This window comes from Palaemon carinicauda, chromosome 36 (assembly GCF_036898095.1).
Source record: "Palaemon carinicauda isolate YSFRI2023 chromosome 36, ASM3689809v2, whole genome shotgun sequence".
Classification (NCBI taxonomy): Eukaryota; Metazoa; Arthropoda; class Malacostraca; order Decapoda; family Palaemonidae; genus Palaemon; species Palaemon carinicauda.
Genome location: NC_090760.1, coordinates 27,697,231 through 27,709,730, shown reverse-complemented (window position 1 = coordinate 27,709,730; position 12,500 = coordinate 27,697,231). Strand labels below are relative to the sequence as shown.

At 35.7% G+C, this 12,500-nt stretch overlaps 1 protein-coding gene across 2 annotated transcripts in view; it reads left to right on the top strand.

The window, feature by feature from the left end:
- The window catches only part of Smyd5 (SET and MYND domain containing, class 5), a 340,355-nt gene that overhangs the window by 321,482 nt on the left and 6,373 nt on the right, over positions 1 to 12,500 (top strand). For both annotated transcript variants that reach the window (XM_068360043.1, XM_068360042.1), the window contains one exon: positions 4,162 to 4,303. In XM_068360043.1, coding sequence (XP_068216144.1) covers positions 4,162 to 4,270 — 109 coding nt within the window. In that variant the 3' untranslated portion in view covers positions 4,271 to 4,303. The remainder of the gene's footprint in view (positions 1 to 4,161; positions 4,304 to 12,500) is intronic.

Sequence of the window (12,500 nt, the reverse complement as noted above, 5' to 3'; positions counted from 1 at the left end):
GGGAGTTACAAAGCTAAAGTATTAAATAAAGAATAAAGAAAAACCAAATAAAAGGTACACCAATATTGAATACTTGATACAATCCAATCAATATGAGTAAGTCACAGCTACTGCCATTTTAAAGCTAAATATTCACTATAGACTAACAGATGAGTTCATTGAATAGAATGACCAGAAAAATATTGGTATGGACACTGGAATTATCATAATTGGGTTACAAGTAATTCAATGTTTCCTTTAGTTTTCTGGACAGACTTAATGTCATTACTAATGTTTATTGCATATAGTCTATTGTTTATTTTTTTTTATCATAGAATTTTATAATATTTTTATATTAGCTCTTATATTTTGCTTGAAGTATGAGATAGATGATTAGGACAAAAAGATTTCATCGTCTTACTCAAAATATTAGTTCCTCTAACTATTGAATAACAATAGCTGTGGGCATGTATTATTGCATATTCAGATATAATAGGGATGCAGAACTACAACAAAGGATTGATAAAATTTAAGAATTATGTTCTAAAATAGTCATGAAGATGAAATAACTATATTTTTTAGAATTTTATAAACTGGAGTCATAAAAGCCATGTTAATCAAATAGGAAAAATTTGGCAACCATATTTAAATATGGTAGCCTTCCCCCAAGTTCATCATGGTAAACGATTTTTCTTATGTGATAGAGGACATATCGATAAACAATGTTCCGCAGTGAAATCCTTTATTGCAATTAATTTGAGGTTTGACAGTAATTCAAATGGACTAAACTGGATTGCCATTCAGTTAAAAAGGAGCTTCTAGTTACTGCTACCCAGTCCCAGCCCATTGGCAACATTAGAGGTCTCATTACAACATACATAGGGAATTTACATCTTCCTCCTTTCCGCCCCTTTTCTCATTTCACTGATCACTCAACAGTCAATTGTTGAGAGCAAGGTTCAGAGGGAAGCATACTGTTCGCAAGCAGCCATACAACAAATGATATCCATATCACCTGTTTCTTCCTTCATCAAGGAAGCTCCTCAGTCTTCTTGATGAAGGATATCACTCGACTCACGAGCCAAATTTTCAACTTGGTCTTAACCATGTGAACTCCTAGGGAGCCCAAGCTTTTAGAAACATTAAGCAAGTTTTCAAGCGATTCAAGTGATCTACAATTGAACAGCAGAAGGGACAGCAAATATGGCTTCAACCCTCAAATATCCTCGGCTAGCCTAGTCCTGATGAAGCAAGTAGGAAATTGCCTATGCCACAAGCCTTTCAGGATAATAGAGAATTTCCACCATGTCATTCAAGTAGTTCTGGTATCAGGACCCATCACCCAACTTTTCAAGATTTCTTATCCTCCTCCTCTTTGCTACAAGAGGTGATCCGAGGGAACCAGAAAAGCTTTCTCCCAGTTCTGGAAGGAAACTATAACTCCTACTAGAGAGAGAATATGGGAAGATTCTAGAACACTGTTTCTTTCTGGTTTTGTAAGCTATCAAACTGTAGGTTGGCCAGGGCACCAGCCACCTGTTAAAATATTTCCACTAGAGGGTTATGGGGTCCTTTGACTAGCCAGACAGTAATACATTGGATCCTTCATTCTGTTTATAGTTCATTTTACCATTGCCTACACATTCACCGAATAGTCTGGCATATTCTTTCTAGATTCCCCTTTGTCCTCATACCCCTGACAACACTGAGATTACCAAACAATTCTTCTTCACCCAAGGGGTTAGTTACTGCACTGTAATTATTCAGTGGCTACTTTCCTCTTGGTAAAGGTAGAAGAACTATAGTAAGCAGCTTTTCTAGGAGAAGGACACTTCGAAATCAAACCATTGTTCTCTAGTCTTGGGTAGTGTCATAGCCTTCCATTGTCTTGGGTTAGAGTTATCTTGCTCAAGGGTACACTCAGGTACACTATTCTATCTAATTTCTCTTCCTCTTGTTTTGTTTGAAAGTTTTTATAGTTTGTATAGGAAATAATTATTTTAATGTTGCTACTGTACTTAAAATATTTTCTTATTCTTTGTTTGCTTTCCTCACTGTACTATTTCCCCTGTTGGGGCCCCTGGGCTTATAGCATCCTGCTTTTCCAACGAGAGTTGTAGCTTAGCAAGTAATAATGATGATGATAATAATAATAATAATAATAATAATAATAATAATAATAATATGAAGTCAAGACATATTGGATCTATCCCAACTCTCAGGTATAAAAATTAAGGGGAGTAATTCTTGAAGATGAGAGTCGGGGTAATGACAGAACTGTCTCTGCACATTACCTATGGGATACTGGTATCCTTGGTTTGGAAGTATTAGGTTGTGTAGTATGCCTATGTCCTTCACAGGACAAGAAACATCTCAACTAGCCCATCTACCCCTTTTTTCTTCTGCATCTTTAGGGTACAACAATCACTCGTTTATTGATTGGATCAGACTATATGAGGAGAGCCTCATGGTTTAGCCAATTTTCTTACAAGTAAGTTTTGTTTAGAAGTTTCTCTCTCATTCTCCCAGTTGAGGGTGAGGAGGGCCAAATGCATACAACCAATTTTTCATAATTACCATACATTTTAATAACATATTCTTCACAGATGTAGGTGTTTCTTGGCCATTTACTAGGTCATTAGAAGATTTACTGGATACATTAGTTGTCACTTTTGCTTTTGTACAGGAACAAAGTGCTTTGACATTTTCTGGGATAGTATACTAGCCAGTTTGGTTATAAGGCCTTTCTCCCTCCAAAGGATAAGTCTCCTATTAAATGACGAGGGTTTGTATTCGTGTAGGATCAAATCACCAATTCTTAGCGTAATTCGTATTTTTCATATCTATGAAAACCTGAATCTTTTAAGATACTGTACTTCCAATCTCACCACCCCACAAGTTCTAGGCTGGCCAAAGTGAGGACTCAGTGGCCTCTATTGTAGATGGGCTTCCCACCACTTTAAAGGTTAATAGCCATATCTAGTTTTGCTAAAAGCATAAGCACTCATATTAAAGGACTCAGGTTTGTATAGTTAAGGACTTAAAAAATTTGTGTTATTATTATTATTAGTAGTAGTAGTAGTAGTAGTAGTAGTAGTAGTAGTAGTAGTAGTAGTAGTAGTAGTAGTAGTAGTATCTGTCAAGCCACAACCCTAGTTAAAAAAGCCAGATGTTATAAGCTCAGGGCTCCAACAGGGAAAATAGTCCAGTGAGGAAAGGAAATAAGAGAAGTGATTAACAATTAAGATATAATATTTTAAGAACAGTAACATTAAAATAAATATATCATATATAAATTATAAAAAACTTTTAACAATATAAGAGGAAGAGAAATAAGTGAACCCACAAGCAAGAGAACTCCAACTCAAAACAGTGGAAGACCATGGTACAGAGGCTGTGGCACTACTTGAGACTAGAGAACAATGGTTTGATTTTGGAGTGTTCTTTTCCTAGATGAGCTGCTTACCATAGTTAAAGAGTATCATCTACCCTTACCAAGAGGAAAGTAGCCACTGAGCAATTACAGTGTAGTTGTTAACCCCCTGAGAGAAGAATTGTTTGTTAATCTCATTATTGTCAGGTGTATGAGGACATGATAATATGTAGAGAATAGGCCAGACTATTCGGTGTACTGTACGTGTAGGCAAAGGGGAAATGAACCGTAACTAGAGAGAGGGATGCAATGTACTACTATCTGGCCAGTCAAAGGACCCAATAACTCTCTAGCAGTAGTATCTCAACGGATGTCAGTAATTGCCCCTAACTCCTTTCTGCTAATGGGGGAGTAGGCAAAAAATTTTGTGTAAGGAAAATCAATTCTATTCTATTCTTTGGGACAGCCTGTGCAGCAAGTCAAGGAGAACAGTTTTTCTTTCTACTGTTGTTTAAACCTTTCAGCCTTTTTTGAAGGAATAGTTGTGAATTTTGGGTGTTAATATAGTTTTATCAAAGAAAAATAGGTTTTTGTGCTAACAGATTCAAAATACCTTTAGAGCTATATGCGCTTCCTTATGATTATATTTTTGTAACTAAAATATAGGAAACAATTCTTTAGACATGCATCTGTTTTATAGTATTCCATACAGTAAACGTTTGTATTTCATTAAACATAAGTGTTATATGAACCTTTGGTTGAAATTATTGAATAGACTGTGAAATTTTATAATCTGTATTTCTCTACAGAGAAAACTACCTCTTTACTTGTCGGTGTCGTAAATGTTTAGAGCAAGCTGATGATCCAGATGTCACGAGTGAAGAGGAAATGGATGAAGGGGATGATGAAGAGGACTAGAAGAAACAACGTTCATAGTTTATTGTTAAGATGGTAGGAACTCTCTACAGTTGATGAACAATTGTTTTATCTTTCTGAAACAATTAATGTACTCTGTAAATTCTTCTTTGCTTTTTTTCTTTCCTTTTTTTATCATATTGAGAGGCTATTGTTTGAATTTTTTCCTAAGCAAGTTCATAACCCTTCTCTTGGCAATTTTTCAAGATTTTATTCATGTTATGAATTATGTATAGTAAATTAACCTGATTGTAGATGTGATAATTTCTTACATGTTTATGGTTACCTTAGGTGCTGGACTTTATATTATATTTCACAGTATGAGTTTTACATATTAATTTTGATAGATGAAAATAGTGCAGTATTGTTAATTTTGTACGAGTATGGCCTTATTTTTATATGGCATTGAAGTTTTATTTGTAGAATACATTAATTTTATAGACATGAAGCCCTCCGACTTTTTTTTTTCTTTTGTGAAATCTAAGAATTTCCAGTCATTTGACCCCATTATGTGACCACTTTTGATACCAACAGACATCTTAGTAACCTAATGACATTTGTGTACTCCACTTCACAATGGAAGTAATATTTTTGTTTGAAATATCCAGACGTTGTGGTCTTAAATGCAAGATTTAGTAATAGAACTGGTGTGAATTAAGACGACCCTAGTTTTTGGTGGATTTTATATTTATGAATCATATAGCTTGGAAAATTCAGATACCATGCAAGTTACCTGAAGAAATTAATATTCAATCAACAGCAAGTCTAATGAGTAGCTCACATGGGATTGTTAGAGAACAGTAAAATGTCCTTAAATATGCAATTTGCGAATAAAAATGACAATGTGTTTCCAATCACATATACACATATATAAATTTTATAGTGTAGTCATCATACTAGAATCGAAAAAAAACATGCTTCCTTATTTGTAAATCAGTTTGAAAAATTATTTGTTCTGTAACTGAAATACAAACCTACGCTATTTGTAGGGGTATTACTTTTGGCAAAGCTGTGAGGACGAGCCATGAAAATTTAGCGAGGGTTAACTACCCATCCCGCTAGTAAGTGGAGGGTAGGGAGTTAGCTAACTGCCCCTCTCACTCACACACGTGACTGTGCTTCACTTTATTTTTGGCTTGGGGGAGGAGCAGTTGTTGCCTCTCGTCCTCCCCAACTTTTTGACTGCCTTTAATAATCTGTCTTTTTAACTTATGTTTTCCTCTATATTTATGAAAACATTCTTAATGTTTATATATATATATATATATATATATATATATATATATATATATACATATATATATATATATATATATATATATATATATACATATATATATATATATATATATATATATATATATATATATATATATATATATATACAGTGAACCCTCGTTTATCGCGGTAGATAGGTTCCAGACCCGGCCGCGATAGGTGAAAATCCGCGAAGTAGTGACACCATATTTACCTATTTATTTAACATGTATATTCAGACTTTTAAAATCTTCCCTTGTACGTAGTACTGTTAACAAACTACCCTTTAATGTACAGAACACTTAATGCATGTACTACAGTACCCTAAACTAAAACAGGCACAAATATTAAAGGCGATTTTATATCATGCGTTTCCTAAACACTCCAAAAAGCACGATAAAAAATGGCAACCAATATTTTGTTTACGTTTATCTCTGATCATAATGAAGAAACAAACGCATTTACACATCTGTGTATAGGTTAGTTTTTGCATCGATTATATTGATTATTCAGTACAGTATGTTGATTTTGTTATTACCAATGTTTTACTTAATTTTTCTTAGGACTTCCAAATGAAATGTTTTTCTTAATGACGCCGCCTGAAACGACGGCGTAATAAAGTACGCTTAGTAAACAAACGAAGGCATTTAACGCGCATGATGAAAGTGATAAATAATGATATTACAGTAAAAGCTTTTAGAAAATATGTTATTACAAATATTATTTACCGTATTTATATAAAATCATACATACGTAGCAAAGCAGGAAAACAATTTACGAGAGAGAGAGAGAGAGAGAGAGAGAGAGAGAGAGAGAGTTGTTTTACGTACGTAAATGTAAATTTTAAACCAAAAAAAATAGCCCCATTTCATATAAAATAGGTTATTACAAATATTTTACTTTATCATATTACAGTAGTCTGTATAATACTGTAAAGTTCAGTACAGTATGTTGTTGTTATAGTCGTGGCGATGAAATTCTCACGAAACAAAAACACGGCATTCAATTACAACAGCTGATTCATTCTCTCTCTCTCTCTCTCTCTCTCTCTCTCTCTCTCTCTCTCTCTCTCTCTCTCTCTCTCTCTCTCTCTCTCTCTCTCTCTCTTCGTGTTATACAATACTTACATATAGATGAAGAAACTAAAATTAGTTTTCTTAGTGTCAATTAAATACGAAATGAAAAAATTATGCCGAGTTTACATCCATTTCAATCGTTGCTAAAAATACGGCATCTGATTTCATCAGCAAACCACTATTTTTTGGGAAACCGAGCTGTTTGAGGGGTCTTCAAACGGGTCTCTCTGTCGGTCAAACTTATTAAATATTCTTATCATTTTATTCTAGAAAATTGCTACTCTTTAAATAGTTAATTGCACATTAAGAAAGCATGTACTTTTGTTTTTAAATTTCGGGTGTGTTTTAAAATCGAGTATTGTTGACTTCTTTTTGTTTTACTTTTGGCTGTGATTAGATCAGCTGACGTCTAGCTGCCGCTCATTTCTTAACTTATTCAAACCGTTTTCAGTATACAGTTGATATTACATAAGCACCAATGTGTTATAACCTATAATTTTTTTTTTGTTTATTACATTTAAAACAACACACACACTCTCTCTCTCTCTCTCTCTCTCTCTCTCTCTCTCTCTCTCTCTCTCTCTCTCTCTCTCTCTCTCTCTCTCTCTCTCTCTCTCTCTCTCTCTCTCTGGGCTACTTTACACTACCTCCCATTCCTTACCTCTCTCTATCTCTCTAACAAATGATATCTTTGTTGCTCCTCAAAGTTTCATTTATATTGAAAATCAATCATGATTCAATTTTCCTTACTTTCTCCTATCTCACACCATCGGTCACATCGCGGTATTTTCAAAATTTCCGGAAAATCCACGATATATGTATATACATGCGTTATGAAAAAAATCCGCGAAGTGGTGAATCCGCGATGGTCGAACCGCGAAGTAGCGAGGGTTCACTGTATGTATATATATATATATATATATATATATATATATATATATATATATATATATATATATATATATATAAGTGAATGTTGCTCTTTATAAGACAGCATAGTTTGGTAGATTCTCAAGGATGGAGAACCTTCCCCTACAACCTTTCTCCCTTGGACATCGGTCATCCTGTAGGCGGGTAGTCTTCCGTGTGCCTCGGCCGCCGCCGTAGGGGAATAGTCATCATTTGGATACTCCTCCGTTCGGCTCTTATCATCGCCTTCCCCTTTACTTGTTCTTAAAAGGAACCTGCTTGGGGAAGGGAGTGCTGTCTTCATAGAGCTTGACTTCGGTCTTGCTCTTTCTCAAGGACAATGCCGCTCACTTTACGTGGATGGCCAGCAGAATACTCTGTGGAGAACACCTTTCCTGTTCGTGGGTTAGGTTGTGCTTCCGAATGGTTTTCTTCATTAATTAATTAGTTAATTTATAATTAACTTTTCAGCTTCATTTCCTTGGGGAACCCCCTTCCCGTCGGAGAGTTGAGTGGTTCTCCCGAGTAGTTAATTTTCTCAGTAAAAGTAGTTAATTGTAATTCTTGTTTTGTTTATTTGTTTTTTACGTTGCCGCTCTCCTTTTCCCGGTGATTCGGTCGGGGAAAGGAGTCCGCTGTCCTATTTAGTGTAATTTGTTTCAGTGGACACTTTTCCCATCCGCGGACTTGATTCTCCTCCCGAGGGAATGTTTTTGGTACATACAGGCGTTCCTCGACTTACGACGTTGATCCGTTCTTAAGACACGGTGTAACACGAATTTCAGTGTAAGTCGGAACATCATAAATAAATCACTCTATACGTACTGTACTGTACTGTAAAGTAATGTACTATAATGAAATGTAACAAATGACATGAAAAAAAGTATTAGAAAAAGAGAAAACAATTCCTTACCACATGAATTAAAGTAAATGTTAAAAAAAAAAGAGAAAAATTCCTTACCTTATTCCTATGGTTGGCTTGCACACCGGAAAGGATGTTGCAAGGGACAGAGAGACAGGTTTATTGTGGAGAAGAAGTTGCAGAAGATGCTGGAGAAACTGGGGCAGGTGAGTCAGGATTCTCTGGAAGTGAGACAGAAGATGGTTGAGAAGCTAGGGCAGGTGAGTCTGGGGGTGAGGCAGAACCTACAGAAGGTGGTAGAGAAGCTGGAGTAGTAGAGGCAGCTGAGGTAGTCGGTAGAGGCTCTGTAGCAATAGAGGCAGCAGAGGTAGAGGATAGAGGCTCTGTTGCTGGCAAATCTGGAGTAGTAGAGGCAGCTGATGTAGAGGGTGCAGGTCTCTCTACTTTCTTAAAATACTGCTCCAGGTTAGACTGGACAGACAGGATCCTCTTCTCATCCAAGATTCCTTGTAACACTGCAGTAAATCCATGATGATGCCTCTGGAAACTCTAGTGAACCTTTCCATGTTAGGATCCTGAGCCTCAAAAGTTGCCAATGCTTGCTGTATCTCAGCAAAACCTTTTGACAAACCCTGCCTTGTGAAAGCCTTAGTCTCTGGGGTGGAGGTTTCTTCTTCCTCTGTGATCTGCTTCTCCACTTGTATCAAGTCCCCAGCAGATAACTCCTCTCCATGAGATTCCAGCTGTTCTGTAACATCATCAACCTCCATATTCAGATTGATTTCCTTACTCATTGCAACAATGTTGTTAATAACATGGTCAACTGTGTCCTCAAACTCATGGAAATCATTCTCAAATTGAGGACATAGTTTCCTCCAAACACCATTCATGTTTGTAATCTTAACCTCCGCCCAGAAATCAGCAATGTTCTTCACAGCATCAAGGATGTTGCAGGACTTCCAAAGGTCCTTCAGAGTCAAGTCCTCCTTTGTTTCAGTTGCCTGTAATGCCATAGCAATTGTCCTTCGGAGGTAGTAGGCCTTGAACAAAGCAATCACTCCTTGGGCCGTAGGCTGTACAAGGGCCGCGGTATTAGGTGGAAGATAAACCACCTTGACATTAGGGTGAAAGTCTTCATGCTGGGCAGGGTGTCCAGGGGTATTATCCAGCTTTAGCAACACCTTAACCCTGGATAGGTACGCTCCTCGGACACCCCTTTAAGGGTATACTCGGTCGCGCGCGACCCCGACGCAAAAAAAAAATTCTTAAAAAATTGTTTTTGCAGTAACCTCCATTTTTTTTTTTTTTTTTTTTTGCCAAAAAAAAAAAAAATTCAATGAATGCTTAAAACTACTGTAAAGATAAATACTACTCATCTGCAGAAAAACTATTTATTATAAATATTTTAAAAAATTAAGTAGAAAAAAAAGACCTTACATAAAAATTCATAAAAAAAATTACATATATACACAAATCCTTTTAGGAATTGATTCTTCAATGTTTAGGACACATCTTGATGTATTTTGGATGAAATCGGACCCATGGAGGTGAAGATCTGAAATGAGAAAAAAAGGGTAACCTTTTTTGGCCAAAAAAAAAGGGCAAAATTTCATGAATTTGTTTGGGTACCCAAATGAAATAGGAATTGGCTAATTTTTTTTAGGAAAATATGTAAAAAAATCTTTATTTTGTAAATTACATTTATATCAGGGGCCATATCTAAAGGTAATTTTTTGAGTACTTAGAAATTTCGTAAAAAAATACATATATTTAATATATAATATGATATTTGATATTTATGCAGGTAAAAATATACCAAAATATCACAAATTCTATAGGGAACAAAAATATATATAGATAGGGCAACTTACGCTTCGGATATGTCCACAAAATGGCCGCCAACCACACTGACTCAGACTCCCTAATCTGCCACCTGAAATGTAGGAAGGGTATGTCAATTTCAAGGTGTTATTTACTAATCTAATTATTCTTGGATATGCATAAAAATTGTATGGTGGGTTGCTGGATAATTGTCGCTTATTTTACGACTAAAAAATTAGAATTCTGACCAAAAAAAAAAAATTTTTAAGGGAAATAAAATCGAAAAAAAAAAAATTGTAAAACAATATATTTTAGCTAAAAAAAATTTGATGATATTCAATCAAAAAAGAAGTAAACAAAATTTTCCGACAAATAAACATCTAAATGAATCATTACTCTGTGATAGTTCCTTAGTACGTAGTAATTTTGAAAGAAATGGGAAAAAACGAAAAAGTGGCAATCGCAGGAAAATCGAACACATACCTATATATATACGCCATATCTGGCTAAAAGTAAAGATAGGCATGGGTAGCCAGATCATCTAGAAACACTTTCCAACACTATAAAAATATAATTTTTGCGACACTACTTGCCAATTCCATACGGTAACATGACTAAGCAAAAAAATGCAAAACAAATAAAAAGGGACACTCGATGAATAATGGCAATGTGCTTATGGTAGGCATTTCAGAAAAAAAAATTTCAGCCACGTGCTAGGCAAACCATCAAGGCACATTTTCCGACAAATAAACATCTAAATGAATCATTACTCTATGATAGTTCCTTAGTACGTAATAATTTTGAAAGAAATGGGAAAAAACGAAAAAATGGCAATCACAGGAAAATCGAACACATACATATATATACGCCATATCTGGCTAAAAAAAAAAGATAGGTATGGGTAGCCAGATCATCTAGAAACACTTTCCAACACTATAAAAATATAAGTTTTGCGACACTACTTGCCAATTCCTTACGGTAACATGACTAGCAAAAAAATGCAAAACAAATAAAAAGGGGCACTCGATGAAAAATGGTAATGTGTTAATGGTGGGCATTTCAGAAAAAAAAAAATTTCAGCCACGTGCTAGGCAAACCATCAAGGCACATTTTCCAACAAATAAACATCTAAATGAATCATTACTCTATGATAGTTCCTTAGTACGTAGTAATTTTGAAAGAAATGGGAAAAAACGAAAAAATGGCAATCACAGGAAAATCGAACATATACCTATATATACGCCATATCTGGCTAAAAATAAAGATAGGCATGGGTAGCCAGATCATCTAGAAACACTTTCCAACACTATAGAAATATAAGTTTTGCGACACTACTTGCCAATTCCTTACGGTAACATGACTAAGCAAAAAAATGCAAAACAAATAAAAAGGAGTACTCGCAGAAAAATGGCCAACATTCTAATATACAGCATCTCAGATAAAAAAAAAGACATGCACGTGTTAGCCCAACCATCAAGGCACGCTTTCTAACAAATAAACATAAAAAAAAAATCAATAATATATGGCAATTCCTTACTACGTAGTAAATTTTTACAAATATTGAAAAAAAACAAATTGGCAACCGCAGGAAAATACCCCACATACCAATATCTACGGCGTATCTGACTAAACCAAAGTCACGCATGGGTAGCCAGATCATCTAGACACACTTTCCAATACTAAAAAAGCAAAAGTTTTGCGATACTATTTGGCAATTTCTTACGGAAAAATGACTTGGCCAAAAAATGAAAAAAAAACTGAAAAAGGGGCACTCGCGGTAAAATGGTCCTCGGGGTGATGAACGACATTTCAACTAAAAAAAAAATCATGCACATGGTAGCCAAACAATCCACCAAGACTTTCCACAACTGATAACCTATACAAGTTGCACCATTCTATGACAATTTCATAATACGTAATAACTTTGATAATTATGCAACTTACCTTAGAAGGGTAAACTCGGTCGCGCTCGACCCCGACGCGTCTCAGAAATCTGGGAAGGAGTACAGCTACAGCGATGCACATCTGGACACTACTAGAGCGTGTAGATGAGACACCGACTGCAGGTCGATCACCCACAAATTCAGTCACGGGGGTGAGTCACGTGAGAAAAACGTCTTTTGTTTTGACGCTCGGGGTCGCGGACGACCCACCGTACCGTTCCAGGGTTAAAGGGGATACCCTTTTTTGGTGCAATACTGCTCCACACTAGGCACAAAATGGTTGATAAACCAGTCCTCAAACACTGCAAGTGTTACCCATGCCTTCTTATTTGCCTTCCAAATGACTGGGAGCTGACTCTTCCAAA